The 20,901-nt window shown below is 42.5% G+C and overlaps 1 protein-coding gene across 1 annotated transcript; it reads left to right on the forward strand.

Moving 5' to 3' along the window:
- The first annotated feature begins 19,685 nt into the window (after positions 1 to 19,685).
- On the forward strand, positions 19,686 to 20,635 carry LOC148027028 (uncharacterized). Its single transcript, XM_087691565.1, has 2 exons — positions 19,686 to 19,844; positions 20,166 to 20,635. The coding sequence occupies exons 1-2, from the start codon at positions 19,749 to 19,751 to the stop codon at positions 20,469 to 20,471; spliced, it is 402 nt and encodes a 133-aa protein (XP_087547691.1). The 5' UTR covers positions 19,686 to 19,748; the 3' UTR covers positions 20,472 to 20,635.
- The last annotated feature ends 266 nt before the right edge of the window (positions 20,636 to 20,901 follow it).

The raw sequence follows: 20,901 nt of genomic DNA on the forward strand, positions 1-20,901 counted from the left end.
ATTTTTCCATAGTTTGTGTTTTCACGTTTCAGGTGTTTTCGCGTTAATACCCGGGTTTTGTGATTTTTCGTGCATGGTTGTGTCCATGTGCCGATGACCTTTTTCTGCACAAACTCTCCGGTTGTTGTGATGCCTCCATTGTCGTTAATTTTTTTTTACCCCCTGCTTGTGTTCGCACACAAGACGAAGGGGGGATTTTTCTTTTTTTTTATTAAAGAAAAAACAAACACCCCACCCCTTTTAAAACACAAAAAATATGAAGCAAATCTTGAACAAAAAAATATAAAACAACAAATCTACCACACAACCACCCCCTACCAATGGCCTTTACCCCCCTAAGGTACTACCCCATCTAATAGAATCACCCCCTCCCTAATGTGACCCCCCCTACGGTGCCGATCCCCCTAGGTACCCCCCCCCCCCCCCCCAAAAAAAACCACTCCCCTCCCCCCTCTAATATGGCCCTCTCCTACGCTATCCCCCCCTTGCCCTTAGGTGCACAACCCCCCTAAGGTTCCCCTCCCCCCTAATGCAACCCTCCCTCCTGTGACCCCCCTCCCACCCCCGCCCCATCCTTCCTACCCTCCTTCAATTGTCCCCCTCCCTCCATCTCCCTCCTTTCCTACTCCTTCCTCCCCTCTCCCTCCTTTCCTCCCCCCATCTACTCCCTTGACAAGTGCTGCTGCTTGCACCTTGCATCCGCAGCTAAGCCTACTACCCATGGTGGTTGCCACGTTGTCGTGGCGCTATGCGTACACCATGTAAAAAAATCTAGAGTGTGGCTTCCTTTTATATTTAGAGAGCCAATGCCACTTTAGGCATTAGTTTTAGTGTCCATGGTTCAAAATATTAGATTTTTTTGGACAAGTTTTTAGTCAATTTTTGATATTCTAGATATTATTTCTTGTAAAATTCCATAAAAATTATAGACAACTTCTAGATTAGGATGACATGTAAAAGAAAGCATAAATCTTTCAGCCAATTTGAGAGGATTTTATGTAAAAAGAGAGATTGGCAAAATCGCACGACGCGCGATCATTGTTTTCAGGCAGTGAACGACACTCCAAAGTGGGAGATGAAGAAGGAGTGATCTAGCTGAATTTTGGCCAGGTATCCTAGCATTTAATCCCCCTTTTGGAGCAAATGGAGGCATCAGATTGGCGATCTTAGTAGCATAGAGGAAGATATTATTTTGTACTCGTTTTTATCTATTAGAGTTGTGTTTTCTCATAATGTTGAAAGAAACTAACATGCTTCATCTCTCTTAGTATTCTTCTATATTTTCTGATTCTTTTTGGGAGTATTCTTCTACATCTTCAATCTCTTCTAACCCCTTCTCTTCCGTCTACTCCTCTCCCTAAATCTACCTTCACCCTGCTCTCTCTGATCTTCAAGAACTTGGCTTAAAACCTTCAACCCTTCTCTTATCTCTACCATCTCTGGAGTAAAAGCTCTTGACCCCCCATACATTCTTCTCTTTTCAAACCCCTGTGGTGACCTTCAACCCTATGTGCTACGACATTGGTGAATCCGACATGAAGGTTGGTGTAAGAGAACTTCAAGATGGGGGATTCTTTAGGAGATACTCTACAACAATTGGTGCACATACTGTCGTAGACTCAGCAACAACAAATCCAAATATTACATCAACAACAACAACCAAGGCAAGATGAAGGGAAGATTGATTCCACAGCTATCGAGGCCCCAGATGAAGTTGAGTGTGAATTAAAACAATTTAATGGTCAAAATGTCTCTATTCTCATTCGTTTGTATGTTGAGAAAATGCTCTTCTTTGGTGTACCGCAACATGCATGGAGCTGTTGTTTTGCCAGACTAGCCAAGTATGGTCTTCAACAAAGAATCCATGGTCTTTTTCAACAAAATGCAAATTGTGCTACATTCAAAAAAGCCCTATGCGAAGAATTCTTCTTAGAAGACTCTCGCCTAAGCCACAAACAAAGAAGACCAAAGGAAAGAAGAAAGGCAAGCAACCAGGCTACAAATTGCAATTTGATATAGAATCTACAACCGATCTCAAACGAGTCCTAGAAGAACAAATTCTAGGAAGAAAAATTGAATTCACCTTAGGTAAAATTCATGTCATTGCCAAACGTGAACTCCATGATATAATTATTAATGTAATCAAAAGGAAAAGACAATATGTTGGTGATGAAGCTGAAGAAATAGTGCATGTTTTTTTGCAAGTTCTTCGAGTTTTTGTGCAGGATGAAGAGAAGCTGACTTCACAAGGAATTCATATTGAAGCAGTTAAAGAATTAATTACAGCAATTGAAGCTGAAGATAAAGAAAGTATGAATGCAAAACTTAAAGAAGTGAAAGCTGAAAATGTAATGGTCAGCTGGTCTAAACCAGTTGGGTAGCCCACCTCTCAAAAAGAAGGCCGTCTACAGTACATGCATAAGGAGGAAGAGGCTTGGTTCATTCGAAGTAGTCACTACTCCCATATGCTTTGGGTAAGAGCAACAACAGAGATAGTCGACAAAATTGGAGAAAAAGAAACACCATGTATTGCACTCTTAGACCATGGCTTGGAGATAAACGTCATGGCAAGGAGTCTCTATGAAAGTGGCAGATGGCCCATAGATGTTGATCTAGGATGGCGAATGAGAGATGCAAACAACTCTTCTAAAGAGTTATATACTGCATGTCCTAATGTGCAAGTAACTATTGGAGACATAAAATACAATTTTCACTTTTTTTTTCAAGACTCTAGTAGTTACCCTATCATTCTTGGGCAACCTTACATTTTTAAAGCCCACTTGGAAACAAAAGCTCTCGATGATGGTACTTTCTATGCTCGAATCCAAAGCAAGGATAATGAATGAATTGTCCAATTTCTTAATGTATATGTTAACCATCATTGAAACAAAGATCGACTACATGATTATCCTGTGCCTTTTAATGCCCGAGAATTCAAGGGTTTTCGGACTGCACTGCTATAAAAGGAGGCTATAGGTAGTGCATCATGTAAAAATATTGAACCTCCTTATGTTACAGAAACTGTGTCTCTAGCAAATCTGTATGTATGTACAGCCAATAGTATGGGTTGTTATAAGTCTCTTCCAGCCATAACTAAAGCTGAAAGAAAATACTTATGTCATGTAAAAAGGGAGCTAAAAACTTATGACATGATAGCTGAAAATGAAGATATTTTAGGCATTCTTTTTGGACTAATTACTACTCACACATTGGCTGAAATATATGCAGCTGCTCATACAAAAAATTAGGTTGAAAAATCAGTCCATAGAAGTATGTAAATTGGATTTTTATCAAACAATTCAATAATTTGTTGAGCAGGAAGACATTGGTTTACTCAACAAGGTTGAAGCGCAAGGGGAGACAAAATACAAGATGGTGGATAAGAAAGTCAAGCCTGTGGGGGCAGTCCCACTACCTCTTGAAAATGAAGGGTTGATTGATAGGGTAGCAAGTCAGCTAAGTCTTTGTGATCCTTCCAACATTGGTCACAAGTTCACATCTAAAAGTATAAAAGAGCTCAAAATAGGTGAAAATTCTTTCCTTTTGCCAGTTGAAAAACACTCTTTTATGCAAATACTAATGAAACATAGAAAAGATTTTGCATTTTAGCCAAGTGAAATAGGTTGTGTGGATCCAAATATTGTGGCTCCTATGGTCATTTTTACAGTTCCACATGTACCTTGGAACCTCAAACCTATTCCTATTCCAATGGTGCATTTGCCCAAATTACTGGAAATTCTAAATGAAAAGATCATAATGAAGATTTTGGAACCTTCTTTAGCACCTTACTCAAACTGATGGTTTATTGTGCCTAAGAAAAATGGATCTTTACGATTCATTCAAGATCTATAGTTCAATCATGTCACAATCCGAAATGTTGGTTCGGGTCGAATTGTTGATGAGTTTGTTGAAGCTTTTGCACGTAGAGCAATTTATTCTATGGGCGAGCTTTATTCAGGATATGACCAATTTCAACTTTCATTAAAAATCCAAGACATTACCACAATGAAGACGCCTCTTGGATTGGTCCGCATGTGCACTCTACCACAAGGTGCAACAAACTTTGTAGCCCATATGATGAATGCTATGCACAAAGTCTTAAGGGACTTTATTCCACAACTTATTCCATTTCTTGATGATGTACCTATCAAGGGATGTGAAGTCAATGAAAATAATGAGGAGGTTGATGAAGATGGTTGCAGAAAATTTATAGTTAACCATATTCATGATTATGACAGGATTTTGACAAGGCTAGAAGAGGTACATCTTACCCTTTCTAGAGCTAAGTCGATTTTTGAAGTAGAAGAAGTCCTAGTGGTCAGTCATCTATGTGGCCCTATGGATGCAAACCTTTGCCAAATCAAAATAGATGCCATCAGCAGAATGCAAGAAAAATGCACAAATGCTTCAGAAGTAAGAAGATTTCTTGGCGCATGCATATTCTATCTCATATGGATACCACATTTTTCTCATGTAGCCAAAAATCTTTATCAATTATTAAGAAAAGGCCAAAGATTCTATTGGGGTAATGAGCATACCCTCACTATGTGTAAATTAAAGAAGCTATTAATTTCAGCCCCCACTCTCAAAAGGGTTGATGATTCAAATGGTCAACCCATCATCCTTACTGTGGATAAAAGTCCCATTGGGATAGGATGGGCCGTTGGCTCTTGAAGGTAATATGTATGCAATTTGTTTTGGAGCAAAATTTATCAATGAACGTCAAAGAAGGTATGCACAAGTAAAAAGGGAATTGTGGGGAGTTGTAACAGCGTTAAAGTGTGATCAAGAATACTTTAACGGTGCTTCTGTAGTGGTAGAAACTAATTATCTTCCACTCTTGGGCATGATTGCCAAGTGCTCTACACTAGACATTGCTATGCTAAGATGGATTGCATATATTAAGTCTCTCAACCCCGAATTGAAGCATATTGTAGGAAAGGCGAATCCAATTGCTGATATGCTATCACGTGCAAGATATGACAATGAAGAAGAGCTGATGGAAGAATATGAAGCTGAAGAATCTATAATTGTTGAATTTCATTCCATGGCTGCTGAAAATACATTTTCACTTACTGCATATACTGGTCCAAAGCTGAAAACAATAGGATGGTCAATTAGAAGCCAACATGCTCATTGCATTGCTGAAGTTCTAATTCATTTTCTTGAAGAAGATTATGAAGAAGATTGACTGAAGATCGGCCAATATTTGAGCACAATGAAGAAGAAGGAGACTTGGACTGAGGAGGAGTTCAAGCACATCAAGAGGAAAGTTTATGGATTTTTTCTTAAAGAAGGACATTTATGGAAGCACGCAAAGAAGAAGAAAGAAGCGCTTGCCCGAGTTTTAGGTAACAAAAGATTGCAACAATAGGTAATGAAGGAATTTCACGAAAGCCTATTGTAATATTTCCACTTAAAAAATATTACTAGACCCGACTTCCCACACACTGCGTGAAACTCGTGCAAAGGTTATTTTCAGTATTGGAATTATCGGCAGTGTAATCTCTAAACCGCATGTAAGGAATCAAGGCCTTCGCATTGGCAAACCGAGACCGGGGTTCAAAACCGCATAAACCACGGGGAAACTCCCTCTTGGGAGGAGGTTAAGTGGATAAGGTGAAATTTATTGCAAATTTTTTTACTAATTTTTCCCCAGCTGATGCATGGCTGAGGGAAGGGGATGGCTAGATGGGAGAGGTGGTTACAAGGGGGAGTCGTGGACTGCATGCACAACCCATGTGGGGGAGGTCCCCTCTTCCCCCCTTGACCTATAAAACCCCCCCTAGGGGGGTAACAAGGGTAGAAGGGAGGCTGCGCAAGGCTCAGAGATGCTGCCGTCACCGGAAGAAGAGGAGGATGCCGTGTACTTGCCGCAGGCCGCCGATTATTGCTGCCAGTCCCACCTTCAGATGCCAATTGCCGGGCTGCTGCCATCGACACCGCATGTTAACATTGAGCCCACGTGCCGCCATCAAGCCCTTCCGAATCATCCACATCCTCTTCCCCACATCATTATTATCCTCCCCCTTCCACGTGGCTGTTGCGATAGCCAGAACTTACTAAAAGCTTCTTTTTCTAAGCTGTCTAAGGGGGCTTTCCTAAGCCCCCTTCCCTCCAATCACATACAAGCCCATCCTTAGCCCGGGACTTGGAAGAGAAGAAGAGGAAGCTTATAAAGCTCCCTTCTCACTAATCCCCCATAAGGCCAGCCCTAGCCTCGGGATCTCAAGAAAAGAAGAGGAAGAACTCTCAAAGCCTCCATTGCCGCAAGGCTGTTCACAAGAGCCCTTTCCGCGAACCCCCTCTCCCCCAAAAAGGCCCAAGCTCCAACCCCTAAGGCCTTCCATAAGCCAAATCCCGCAAGCTGGTATTTTTTTTCAAGAATCCGTACTTCAAAGGGGATCTCTGTGTTCGAGGGCGAAGGCAAAGATCTTAAGGCTGTGAACCAAGACAAGTAAATTCGTAAACCGTGAAGGCAAACCAAAAGCCGAAATCACGTCTACAATGGCCCCTAAAAAGTCACAAGGCGTGCTTGCAAGAGGTTCATCTCCTAGTATTCATGTGGACATTTCGCCGAGCCCACAAGTCCAAGTTTTCTTCCTATTTTTGATTCCACATAGAAGTATTGAAATTATGCATAATTATTTCATGGACTAGGATGCACTTATGCTTGTCAAATCCACCTAGCTAAATGAAATTAGAAATAAATTGTTATTTAGAATTTACTAGAATTAACTCATGGTACGAAATTGGTCATTGGTACTTTCAATGGAATGAATGAAAAAAACATAAGGTGTCTATGCATTTTAGGACCTTATTAGCAAGTTGCCTTTTGTGCATTTCAAAGTGATGGTCTAGAATGCCTATTGCCTATCTCTATAAGGTCGAAATTATTAAAGTACACCTTTGATTAGGCATGGAAAGATTAAATCAAATGTCGTATTTTTAGACAAATCTCCTTTGTAATGATTCATTAAGGAAGTCATTATGAACCATAGGAAAGAGCAAAGCATGGAAAGGATTCTAAGGGCTACATGAAATAGGTTAACTATAGCTTCAATTGGCATGAATCTCATTTATCTACGTAGTAGTTAGGAAATGTTGCATAATGCACATTCATCGTACGAAAGAACTTCATTCATCAGTAGTCATATTTAGAGAAAGGCTGCGTGGTTCATTTAAGCGTAAAATCTTAAAAGCTTAGTGAATGCAAGTCCTAGTAGAATCAATGGAAATTATGCCATAATTTAACATGTGCTTTGGTCTTAACAAGAAAAGTTAGGGATTGTGAATCTAGTCGTATGTAGAGGCAATGAATCGTATGCTTACGTGAATTGTGACATAATGCAGTTAGTTTTTCCCTTTTAGATCAAATTAACATCCCTAGGATTGGTTCATCCTTGTCATAGGACAAGTAAATTGGATTACCTAAATCACCTAAACCGCAAAGGATTCGCATAGGATGGGTCAATCGATTCAATAAATACCCCAAGTGCTAACCAGGTTTTAGCACAAAAGACTCGACCTAGTTTCACACTTGTTGCCAAGTTGAAACCATCATACCCAAAGGACCTACCCACATTCACGGAATGTAGGGACAATTATATTCTCTTGCGATAGACGATCGAGGGTTTCTACCCTAAGGATCACTAGTTCAGATGATGAAACTCGGGATTGAGTTGGAATCCCTAGGACCGTTGTCGGCCTAGTGCAATTAGGAATGGGTTGGGTAAGAAGACACCCTAAATCTTGCTTCTTATCTAGTCATGATTTCATGACCAGAAAACGTTGTTCGATGTGTGAAATGATCCCATGGAGTAGATGCGACACTCGTGTAACAAGTTGCAACGTCGCATGGTCTTGTGGTTTTGTCACAAGGAAGAGTTGCCATTCCTTGGATGGAGGTTGGCAGGTTCTTGCGCAAGTTTAACTTTCTAGAGGATGAGTAGTCATCCTGTTATAACACCTTTCTTGGGAAAAATTGCCAAGTTAAGGGAAATTAGGTATGTGATTGGAAGCAAAGGATCAATTGACAATTTAGAGCGACATGGTCGCTAGGATTTATGTATGAAACCTAAGGTATTGGTTAAGTTGGGTTAACAGGGTATGGCCCTAACCCAAGGACAAAAGAGTTAACAAACAAACCCTAGGGGATCTTGCCAAGTTGCAATTGATCCCGGATCGAATGCTAGATACATTCAGAGAGAAGAATTCACTCCTTAGTAGTCCGTGGCCAAATAAGTGACCACTGGAAATGATTGTGCTTGTAACAGTTTAGGAGCACTATTTGCATTGTTTGCTCGAGGAACTAATGGATGGAAAGATATTTATTACTTTAGGTTGAAGGCCTGAAGGGAGAGGCAGCTTCAGTTACCCCTGACTGTCTATCTAACCTTAACCAAGGGGGTTGTTAGTTGCACCGGTAACATGGACCGAACCCACCACGTGAGGTCTCTCATTTGAGCGCTACTTGGAGCAGGAAGACGCTTGGGTGCCAATGGGGGCTCCAGCAGTAAATCCCTTGGATTTTGGGCCCTGCACAAGAGGCCAAGCCGAGAACTTTTCTCAATCGTATTGGACAGCAAGGGGATCTTCTCAAAGAAAATGAACAGCAATGGCGTTGACCTAGAGTCTAGGTTACAAAAGTTTCAATTTATGATATTTTGGGGAAACGGAATGGAACTATGCCTTATGGTAGAGAGGTCGAGCCTTGCATCCCTCTCAATTCCCATTCTCCTTGAACCAAGTGGAACGTGAATCGGCTTCGGCGCTGGCGTTTCTGCGTAAAGTAGTTCACTTGGGGTTCGATGCTAGTTGCCGTTTAGGAAAATGACCATTAGGGGAAACCCTGATTCAGGTCGGTTCTAAGAGGGAATGGTCGGAATACTTCCGCTACATGGTAGACGTGGAAAGCCCTAGATCACAAACCCTGTAACATTCCATGGGAGTGTCGGGCCGAGCTTTCTAGACTCTCTTTCCGATGGACTGCTAAGATGTGTCCTGAAAGGGAACAGGTGGACACGTTACAGTTGGTATCAGAGCCAACCAACGAAGGATTTTTCTTTATAAGAAATCTTAATAAGAAGTAAATCAAATGTTACTGTTAAGGACATTTCCTTACTTTCGATGCTGTCTTGCAGAATTATGAAGCATGGAACACGTTCTTAGTGTTCCGAGTCATGTTTGTTACTGCGATGCATTCTTCAGGTTATCAAAGAAGGATCGATATGATGAACATCCTAGACGACATTTATAATTCATCGCCTTTGTACGTGGAACGGAGATGGATGGGTAACTCAGGAATCTACGACATAGCTGCCCACCGATTTGCGTATCTTCAGACCAACCTAAAGAGGATCAAGTGGTTGGAGGACCTTAAGATCGTGAAGCTATTCATTTTTGTTGACGCTCACATAAACACAACACTACATGTCGAAGGTCGGAGGGTCGAGCTGAACTCATATGTATACGAGGAAGTGACCCGCATAATCCCCACCGATAGGATCAAGGTGTTGGGACGCTACGAGGAGAATGGGTACCAAAGGAAAGGATACCCTAATCTTCTGATGACTTATCAATTCCCAAAGATCCATGACCCGAAACCATACTATTATCCAGTTTCCGTGGCTAAATGCAACACAACATTATTCTCCCTGAACTAATGTATCAGTTGCTCTATCATCCTAGGAAATATTGTACTACGAAAGGGCTAGGCCCATATCAATGAAATAAGACTTATTTTTATCAATGTTTGTCTTGTCTATGAGAATTGATAAAAAGTTAACTGGCTAGGTTCTTGGCTGAAAGCTGAATTGGGTATGAAATATAATCATAACGATTAGCGAGTTGTAACGATTAGCGAGTTTCTTCTCAAGCAGATCAAGCCGCCAGAATTTGACGGGAAAGGAAGGATTGTCCAAGCTGATGTTGAGATTTGGATAGAGTCCATGGAAGATTACTTTGAAGCGGCCAGTACTGCACCCACCAACTAGGCTATGCTCGCCAAGATGAAGCTCACCGGCGAAGCTAGGCTTTGGTGGAAGCAATGATATAGAGATCAAGGGATCTCAGAAGGATCCGTTACCTAGGAAAAGCTTAAGAAAGCTGTGCAAGGAAGATACTTACCACCTGCGTATCGCACACAGAAAATGAATGAGTTCTACAAGCTGAAACAGCTTGGTCTCACTCTCGACGCAAACTACTCAAAATTTGTCTCACTTCTGAAGTATGCGCCACAGATGGATATGACACAACAGGTGTCAAAATTTTATGCCGGTTTAAATCCATCAATGAATACCCGCCTCGAATCTATGAGCCCAACAGATCTACGGGACGCACTCATTCGAGCTGCGCCGATATTTCAGGAGGTGCAGGCTAGGCCAAGAAGTAATAAGACTTGGTCTTATAATGACCAGAACAGAGGAGCATATAGGCCCCAAGCGAAGAGAGTTCAAGGTCAAAACCAGGGACAAAGAAAGAAAGCAAGGACCAATAATGTCAACAACTTTGTCCCTACCCAAAGAAATGGCTGAAATATCCATTGTTTCCACTGCAACGAGCCCGGTCATTTCAAAAGGCAATGTCCCAAGCTTGGCAAAAGACAATGTCAAGCCCCTTTCCAAGGAACTTCCCGTGGCCAGGGAGCCGCCACCCGAGGCAGAGGAATAACCGCTTGTGTTGCCAATAGGGAAATGTGTGAAGAAGAAGACCCGACCATGGAAGCAGAGTTTGAAAGGGCGATAGTCCATGCGGCTCTTCACAAGAAAGGCTCAAATCGCCAGTTTTTGGTGATTCAGACACCATTGGACTATCAAGGTAAAGGTTTCAAAACCTTGATTGATTGTGGTAGTACGCATTCCTTTATCTCACCAGCTTGTGCAAGAAGATTAGGAATAGCCACAATAGAAGCACCTACCTTGCTTGTGGAATTAGCAAATGGTCATGAGGTCACTTATACCAGGCAAACTGCTAAGGTGGAATTCTTTCTAGGAGGAAAGATGACTTCGGTCAAATTCAGAGTCATGAACCTAGGTATCCATGAGTGTTTACTCGTAATGAATTGGCTTAAACCTAAGAATGCCCACATTCATTATGGAAAGGGCCAAGTTTCCTTTCGAAACTTTGAAGGGGAATTGGTCACAACTCAAGGAGAGGCTAGAAAGCCGAAAATTCAATTGGCTAAAGCATCTCGGATTGTGAAGGGAGTTAGAAAGGGACTACATGTCTACTTGATTAAGCTTAATAAGCTAGATCAGAAGCAGGAGTCTAGTGATGAATCTTCATGGCTAAAGGAGTACACGGACGTATTTCCTAAAGAGCTGACAGAACTTTTGCCTCAAAGAGAAGTGGATCATGAGATCAAGCTAGTGCCAGGTGCTACACCAATTGCAAAGAGGCCTTATAGGATGTCCATCCCGGAAGCAATTGAGCTGAAGGAGCAACTCAAGCAACTGTTAGATCAGGGCTACATCCGTCCTAGCAGTTCACCATGGGGAGCTCCAGTGCTATTCCAGAAGAAGAAATATGGAACACTTCGATTGTGAATTGATTACAGAGGGTTGAATCAATCAACCATTAAGAACAAGTATCCTATTCCTAGAATAGATGAGCTTCTTGACCATCTTCAGGGTGCAAACAATTTCTCCAAGATTGATCTCAGGTCTGGTTACTATCAGATAAGGATCAAGGAAGAAGATATCCCAAAGACGGCCTTCAATACAAGATATGGACACTTTGAGTTCCTAGTCATGTCATTCGGGCTGACGAATGCATCTGCCACCTTCAACAGGTTAATGCATGATATTTTCAGGCCATATCTTGATGGCTTCATACTCGTCTTCTTTGACGATACCTTAGTCTATTCCAAACAAGAAGAAGATCATGAACCCTAGCTTCGGATTGTCCTTGAGACAATGAGGGCACACAAGCTTTATGCTAAGATGAAGAAGTGTGCATTCTTCAAACGTCACATTGAATATATGGGATTCATCGTATCAGCGGAAGGAATCTCAGTGGATCTGACCAAAGTCAGAGATGTTCTAGAATGGCCAATACCAACAACTGTCAAAGAAATACATAGTTTTCTGGGATTGACAGGATGGTATAGGGTCTTCATAAAAAACTATGCTTTGATTGCAGCACCTCTAATGGATTTACTGAAGAAACAAACATCCATTGCATGGTGAATTGCCGAACAATCTAGATTTGATAGATTAAAGCAAAGTTTGGTATTAGTACCTATCCTAAAACTTTCGGACCTCAGTAAGGAGTTCGAAGTAGTAACTGATGCTAGCACGCTTGCCTTAGGATGTGTGCTTATGCAAGAAGGTCATCTTGTAGCTTACTCTTCAAAGAAACTGAAGAGCCATGAAAGGAATTATGCTACCCATGATCTAGAATTGTTAGTTGTTATCCATGCTCTAAAGCTTTCGAGACACTACCTATTGGGTAACAAGTTTACTCTAATGACGGATCATAAAAGTCTCAAGTGGATCTTTACCTAGAACGAGCTCAACATGAGGCAACGTCAGTGGATTGAAGTGATGGAGGAGTATGATTTTGAAATCAAGTACCAACCTAGGAAGGAGAATGTAGTTGCCGATACACTCAGTCGCAAGGCATTCCTTAATTCTCTAATCTTGCAAAATCCATCAATAGCTAGATCTCTAGCCACAAAGGTATCTATGCCAAACAACCCAATACTTGAGCTAGCTAGAGAAGAAGCATACCATGATCCAACTTATCAAAAGATGCTAAGGGAGATCTCTATCAAGGATTAGGACCAAAAGCTACAAGCTAAGTATCATGAATTCTCTATCAATAGTGGACTCGTCTACTATAGAATGAGATTATGCATACCGGCAAGCCAGTCACTTAAACGGAAGATACTTTGGGAAGCTCATGATTTCCCTTTCTCAGGACATCCTGGCTATGCCAAGACTCTCAATGCAGTTAGGAAGAGCTACTATTGGGAGAGGCTTAAAGGTGATGTTCTCAAATATATCACCGAGTGTTTCTCTCGTCAACGTATTAAAGCCGAACATGTCAAAATGCCAGGAAAGTTGCAACCACTTGACATTCCCCAAATGAAATGGAGAAGGCAAAGATCTTAAGGCTAGGAACCAAGGCGAGTAAATTCATAAACTGCGAAGGCAAACTAGCAGCCAAAATCACATCTACGATGGCCCCTAAAAAGTCACAAGGCGCACCTACAGGAGGTTCATTTCCTAGTATTGATGTGGACATTTCCCCGAGCCCACAAGTCCAAGTTTTCTTCCTATTTTTGATTCCACATACAAGTATTGAAATTATGCACGGTTATTTCATGGACTAGGATGCACTTATGTTTGTCAAACCACCTAGCTAAATGAAACTGGAAATAAATTGGTTATTTAGAATTTACTAGAACTAACTCATGGTACGAAATTGGTCATTGGTACTTTCAATGGAATGAACGAAAAAAACATAAGGTGTCTATGCATTTTAGGACCTTATTAGCAAGTTGCCTTTTGTGCATTTCAAAGTGACGGTCTAGAATGCCTATTGCCTATCTCTACAAGGTCGAAATTATTAAAGTACACCTTTGATTAGGCATGGAAAGATTAAATCGCATGTCGCATTTTTAGACAAATCTCCTTTGTAATGATTCATTAAGGAAGTGTTATCAACCGTAGGAAAGAGCAAAGCATGGAAAAGATTCTAAGGGCTGCATGAAATAGGTTAACTATAGCTTCAATTGGCATGAATCTCATTTATCTACGTAGTAGTTAGGAAAGGTTGCATAATGCAGATTCATGGTATGAAAGAACTTCATTCATCAGGAGTCGTATTTAGGGAAAGGTTGCATGGTTCATTTAAGCGTAAAATCTTAAAAGATTAATGAATGCAAGTCTTAGTAGAATCAATGGAAATTATGCCGTAATTTAACATGTGCTTTGGTCTTAACAAGAAAAGTTAGGGATTGTGAATCTAGTCGTACGTAGAGGCAACGAATCGCGTGCTTACGTGAATTGTGACGTAATGCAACTAGTTTTTCCCTTTTAGAACAAATTAACTTCCCTAGGATTGGTTCGTCCTTGTGATAGGACAAGTAAACTGGATTACTTAAATCACGTAAACCGCAAAGGATTTGCATAGGATGGTTCAATCCATACAATAAATACCCCAAGTGCTAACCAGGTTTTAGCACGAAAGACTCGACTTAGTTTTGCACTTGTTGCCAAGTCAAAACCATCATACCCAAAGGTCCTACCCACATTCAGAGAATGTAGGGACAATTGGACGCTCTTGCGAGAGACGATCCAGGGTTTCTACCCTAAGGATCACTCGTTCAGATGATGAAACTCGGAATTGAGTTGGTATCCCTAGGATTGAGCGTTGTCGGCCTAGTGCAATTAGGAATTGAGTTGGAATCCCTAGGACCGAGCATTGTCAGCCTAGTGCAATTAGGAATGGGTTGGGTAAGAAGACACCCTAAATCCTGCTTCTTATCTAGTCATGATTTCGTGACCAGAAAACGTTGTTCGATGGGCGAAATGATCCCATGGAGTAGATGCGATACTCGTGCGACAAGTTACAACGCGGCATGGTCTTATGGTTTGGTCACAAGGAAGAGTTGCCATTACTTGGATGGAGGATGGCAGGTTCTTGCACAAGTTTAACTTGCAAGAGGATGAGTAGTCATCCTGTTATAACACCTTTCTTGGGAAAAATTGCCAAGTTAAGGGAAATTAGGTATATGCTTGGAAGCAAAGGATCAGTTGACAATTTAGAGCGACATGGTCGCTATGATTTATGTATGAAACCTATGGTATTGGTGAAGTTGGGTTAATAGGGTATGGCCCTAGCCCAAGGACAAAAGGGTCAACAGACAAACCCTAGGGGATCTTGCCAAGTCGCAATTGATCCAGGATTGAATGTTGGATGCATTTTCACTCCTTAGCAGTTGGCCAAATAAACGAGCACTGGAAATGATTGTGCTTTAACCGTTTAGGAGCATTGTTTACATTGTTTGCTCAAGGAACTAAAGGATGGAAAGATATTTAATGCTTTAGGTTGAAGGCCTGAAGGGAGAGGTAGCTTCAGTTACCCCCAACTGTCTGCCTGTCCCTAACCAAGGGGGTTGTAAGCCGCACCGGGAATATGGACCAAACCCGCTATGTGAGGTCTCTCCGTTGAGCGCTACTTGGAGCAGGAGGATGCTTGGGTGCTAGGGGGGACTCTGGCCGTAAATCCCTTACCTTTCGGGCCCTGCACAAGAGGCCAACCTGACTCAAGATTGGATCTCGAGGCACGCATACTAGTCTATGAGCGGAATCTTGGATTAATAATCCTTGTGGATTGCTAGATATCCTTCGGGCAGATTATGGATTAGCCTGCAGGCTAGATTTTATGGATGTATTCCAAAGATAAATAAGATAACCTCTTATAAAGGAACTTGTTTGACACTGCTTTTCTATGTCAAGTGCTAAGATTATGTGAAGGAACTAGTATCTAACTAGCTAATTAATGAAGCTGTTTGATGCGTGCCCAACTAAATGTGGTAGGTAATTAGACCACCAAAGTTACCTTGAGGAAAGTGCGGTGGATGTGGCCATGGGTCCGTCCTACGAATGGGTGGTCCCGCTTGGCCGCGGAACTTTTCTTAATCGTACTGGACAGCAAGGGGATGTTCTCAAAGGAAATGAACAGCAATGGTACTGACCTAGAGTCTAGGTTACAAAAGTCTCAGTTTATGTTGTTTTGGGAAAACGGAATGGGGCTATGCCTTATGGCAGATAGGTTGAGCCTTGCATCCCTCTCATTTCCCATTCTCCTTGAACCAAGTGCAGCGTGAATCTACTTCGGCCCTGGCATTTTTGCGTAAAGTAGTTCGCTTGGGGTTCGATGCTAGTTTCCGTTTAGGAAAATGACCATTAGGGGAAACCCTGATTCAGGTCGGTCCTAAGTGGGAATGGTTGGAATACTTCCGCTACATGGCAGACGCGGAAAGCCCTAGATTGCAAACCCCGTAACATTCCATGGGAGTATCGGGCAGAGCTTTCTAGACTCTCTTTCCGATGGACTGTTAAGATGTGTCCTGGAAGGGAACAGGTGGACACGTTACACCTATTGGCTGGCCATAGAGGCATATGGGGAACCTTTAGTAAAGTCAAAGAAAAATATTGGTGACAAAACATGTATCAGGACATAGCACATTTTGTTGAAATATGTTATGTGTGTCAAATGTAATCTATGGTCAAGCATCAAGATGGGTTACAATCGACTTATCCCTTGTCTATACATTATAGATGAGTTATTGACCTTGTAACCATGTCTACAGAAATATGGAATATGCGATATTTAGTGCTTGCAAGAGAGGATCTAACCAATCAAGTTGAGGGGAAAGCCTTAACAACCAAATCCACTCAAGCTATTCGTCATTTTTTGCTTGAAGAAGTGTTTTGTAGATATGGTTGTGTGGGTAAAGTAACTGTAGATAGAGGAGAGTTAGATGTTGATGAGGCACACAACTTCTTTACTCAATTGGGTATTAAGTTGGCTTTAACATCAGCCTACAACCCTTAAGGCAATGGGAAAAGTGAGAGAGGGCACCAACCTATTCTCAAAGCTCTAGCAGAGTCTTGTAGAGGAAAGATCAAGAATGGCCTAAAATGCTACCTTTTGCATTATGGGCTGACCGGACTACTCACAGTGCAGTGAGTGGCTATATGCCAGCTGAACTCATGCATGGTCAACAATTAATTATGCCAATTGAAGAATCTATTCTTACATGGAGTCTTCTACCTTGGGAGGAAGGCATCAGTAGAGAAGAGTTATTGGCTTTGCGCATATGGCAGCAAGAAACAAGGCCTGAAGATATTCAAGCAGCTATTGAGAAGCTAAAGACAACAAGACTAAAAAACAAAAGAATATTTGATAAGCGACATCTACTTCAACCAAGAGCAGACCTGAGCAAAACCCCGATTGATACGTTGCTAATTAATGATTCAAAGGGCAACTTTGTGAATGACCAACCTGTCCTTTACAAGAATCTCCCCAATCCTTGCTTCAAGTGCCTCAAAACGGGACATTTGATTCAAAACTACCCTGAATGGAAAGATAGAGTGAGTCCAGAACCCAACAAGGCGAATTCCCATCCTAAAACCGGTGACCCACAAGATGATGGGTTCCAATCGGTCAATAGGAAGGGTAAGAGTAAACATCAGTCAATCTAGAAACAAAACTTTAACAGTAAGGGTAAAAACACACAATAACAGATACTCCCCCCTTCTCATGAACTTAGAGGGTACACTAGCAGGGAATAGTAAAAAGGGGGAAACTGGGGAAAAGAGAGAGGCTGCTACAGCAGAGCTAGGCTCTGATGATGTCACCACGGGTTAATGTCCGTGCAAGGCCTTTGCCCTAATAGCCTACCCAGGGGGACAGCTAGGGTTTTCAAGAAGGGATATAAGTGCAACGGAAGGTTTAGGAATTCGACCCAAATCGGGATGCATGTCGGTTTGGGACCAGAGGGGTCGAACTCCGGAGTCCACTTGAAGAGGGACAATGGAGAGCTCCTAAGCATCCATTGTCCATGGTTTAGGAGGGTAAGGGCTGCATGCTCATTCTCAAAAGGGAAGAAGAAATAGTTGTTTGGGAGGTATTGAATAGCCATGGGTTTCCCCCCTATTGGTTCCCAGTTCACCTTGACCCACTTTCAGAGAAAATCCATGGGGGGGCGTGCCCCATGACACAGCCCAATAAGCGCTCTAGATTGATAAGAGACAGTGAACTTCTTCAACTCAACAGCAGGGACAGAGAGACAGACTTTCTTACCTGGCATACCTGTTGGATTGGACGATTGTCTAGATTCCGGAGACGCTTTGGGGGGGTGGCAGAGTCGTGCAACCCTTTTTGAGCTCCTGCTTGAGTCTGATATTCGCTTCATTGAGGAAGACCCGGCTGACCTCAAGGAGTTAAAAAGTTGTCAGATCCCTCAGTTTCTTGGAGACTCTCCCTTTGGTACGTGGTGCTTCTATTACCGCTTCCTGCCAGTTGTTCTGCAAAACCTCCCAGGTGGACGGTTCCAGATCCAGAGGACGGTCCATCCCCACTTCTTCCTACATGTTGTTTTGCATGCTGCCCAATAGGTCCGAGATGCCCTTCGCATGCATGTTGCGCGGAGAGTCCATTGAATAGTGGGTTACCCACTATTGTACCAAACACCCTTTGTAAAGAACACGCCATGCCAGGCTCATGATGGTAGAAAGAAGGGGGTGTCGTCTGCATGATAGGCAAGGACATGGTGCCAAACTGTGGCACAGTATGAGAAGAGTTCTGGGCCAGTATCCCCAGAGACGAAGTCACCTTTGCACATGCCCTGAAGGGCGACACGAGAGAAGACAGAGAGCCCACAAACTACCTTGAGTGGCTCCCTCACGCATGCAACCCGTCCCGTCATAGAAATTGCAAACCCTAACCCTCGGCCAAAAGGCCAGAGAACGAGCACGCGAGAGGCGAGAGGCGAGGAGCAAGGCCACCTTAGAGAGTTTTACATCCGTCGAGGCTCGAGGGTTGGAACTTGGACGGGCAAACAACAAGGGACCAGGGTGTTCAAAGGTTAAAAACACATGCAATTACCAGGACCGGCGGACTCACCCGTGCGCCCACCACGCCATTGGCCGACAAGGATCAGAGATGAGCCCAAATCCCGATATCTACATTGCCAATTTGCCATGACACAAAAAGCGTACACGATTCTAATCTATATTCATCCGCCTCCGCATTTAAAATTATAAGCAGAATTACCCCCTTGCAGCTAAATATGATACATATACTTTGGACTCTGGAGTCGACGATCATTGTGTTCATACGAACATTGGAATTATTATTCAGTAAAATAGCAACATGTGTTAAATGCTCGTGGAATCCTGCATTTGCCCTTTAATCTTTCTCTTCCTTTCTTTCTTTTTTCTGCCACGAGGGAGTCGTGTGTAAATTTCGCGTGGGTCCTTTCTTTTTGTCTAAGCCTGCAATCTGTGTTAATTTCCCATGGGCGGCAGCCGGGAATCAGTGGCATTCAGTGCTGATCATGATCTCACCGCTGTAACAACAGTGGAAGCTGCGACTTGCAGGAAGGCGCTTCGACAAGGACATCATTACTATTAAGGATAACATCCGATAACTTTACCCTTTCTCTTCTTCTTTATGGCTTTTTCCCAGAAGGTGGAGTTCGGGTGACGGGTCACAGTGAACTTCTTCCACCTCATGGCGAAATTTTCTCTAAAGAGGTAACTTCGGCCAAAGGCCGCCAGGCTGCAGCTTTAACGCCTACGTTTCTTTGACATATGGTAAGTTCAAGCAATGCAAAAGTCGACAGCAGCTGCCACCTACCTACGTCTTTCTGACATTTTATGGAGAGCTTCGAAAAGGCGTGGCTAATTATGGAGAGATTTGAAACGACCCTTTCTCTGCGATTGGCGCCCATCTTCTCCGATCCACCAATCGATACCCTTAACCCTGTTGCAGCACAGCGACAGCACCAAGTATTTTGCAAGGGTTAACGGGGCTATCCAGGGAGTGCTACCCCTACTCGCACGGGGTACGGCACTAAGGGAGTGGGGCCGGGGGGTTTCCCTCCCCCCACTACACTTTGAAAAGGAGAGCTCATATTGCCGAGGTCTATTATAAAAGCAAGGCTATCCTGCCTTAGGAGGTAAATTCTACATTGCGTTGTTGTAGTTGTTGTATTCACAGCTGCGCCCATGGCTTCCTTCAACTGCATTACTCATGCTAACTTCGGCCAGCTCCTGCTACTTGTGCTCCTGATCTGCGGCCTGGCTGCAGGCGCGCATGGCTCCGTGAGTACTCCGCCTTCTGCTAGTGTTAAAACTAATTATATTGCCTGAGTTATACTCTAACAGCAAGATTGTGCGTGCACTCGACGTAGATTGTGCCACTTGTAGCAGCGTTGCTCCTTTCTATCTGTAAGATTATTATAATTCTTGAAACTACAAACAAGTTGTGTCTAGTATGCATTTACAGCATAGTACTCTATGCGCGCCAGTAAACTACATGCTAGGGTGTGCACGAATAGAGACTAATAGCATGTGTTTTTCATATATAGCTGGTACTGGAAACATCACGCCAAATTTTTGACGTTTTGCGCCCTTGTTTGGCAGTGTAACTATGCTGCATCCTGCTCCAATGAAGGCGTGTCAGGGAGCACACTCAGAGCCATTTGTGCGGCCGTGAATGGGAACGCGGTGAGCACATCAATCAATCTGAACGCTAAGATAAGTAACAATAATGGCCGACTTGTATGCCCTGGCGCCAACTTTGCAGCAAGCTGCTCGAATATTGGCCTAAATGGCGAAAACATCCTGATTGCCAACTGTAGATCCACCAGTGGTAGCCTCATCCAAACAAGGATCAACCTTGACAATTGCATCTCCAACATGAACGGAAACCTCCAATGGTGTGTTTAACTCGCGTATGTGTATTTCGAATACTGTGACTTGATAAGCATGATCTCATACTTATGTATGTTTTCCGCAAAAAGGATGCCATGAAACTTAGAAACATGGCCTCCAATCACCGATATCAATAAATAAAATCTGATCATGCTTGCAAATTTGTTGACAACACTAAAGAGTTGTAAGAGAGGCTTTGCATCTTTTAACCGGTTTTACGTAGCTCATAACAGGATTCTGTCAATTTGGAATAATCAAACTTGTGTGATGTTCTATTAACATGCTAGGATGACAATTCTACTACATGCTATCATTAGGAACAAGGTCACTCAATGACACTTGCTATATATTATCATTATCAATGAGGTCACACAACTTTGTAGACAGTTACATGTAACTAAGCATTCTCCCTTGTTATGCACATTCAATATAAACTGCATAAACA

Source organism: Lygodium microphyllum, chromosome 13 (assembly GCF_053477565.2).
Source record: "Lygodium microphyllum isolate KBCC chromosome 13, Lygodium_microphyllum_v1.1.10, whole genome shotgun sequence".
Classification (NCBI taxonomy): Eukaryota; Viridiplantae; Streptophyta; class Polypodiopsida; order Schizaeales; family Lygodiaceae; genus Lygodium; species Lygodium microphyllum.

Coding starts and splice junctions, on each gene's coding strand:
- LOC148027028 (XM_087691565.1), top strand. CDS start 19,749: ATGGCTTCCTTCAACTGCATTACTCATGCTAACTTCGGCCAGCTCCTG. Junction 19,845..20,165: donor CTGCAGGCGCGCATGGCTCC/GTGAGTACTCCG, acceptor CTTGTTTGGCAG/TGTAACTATGCTGCATCCTG.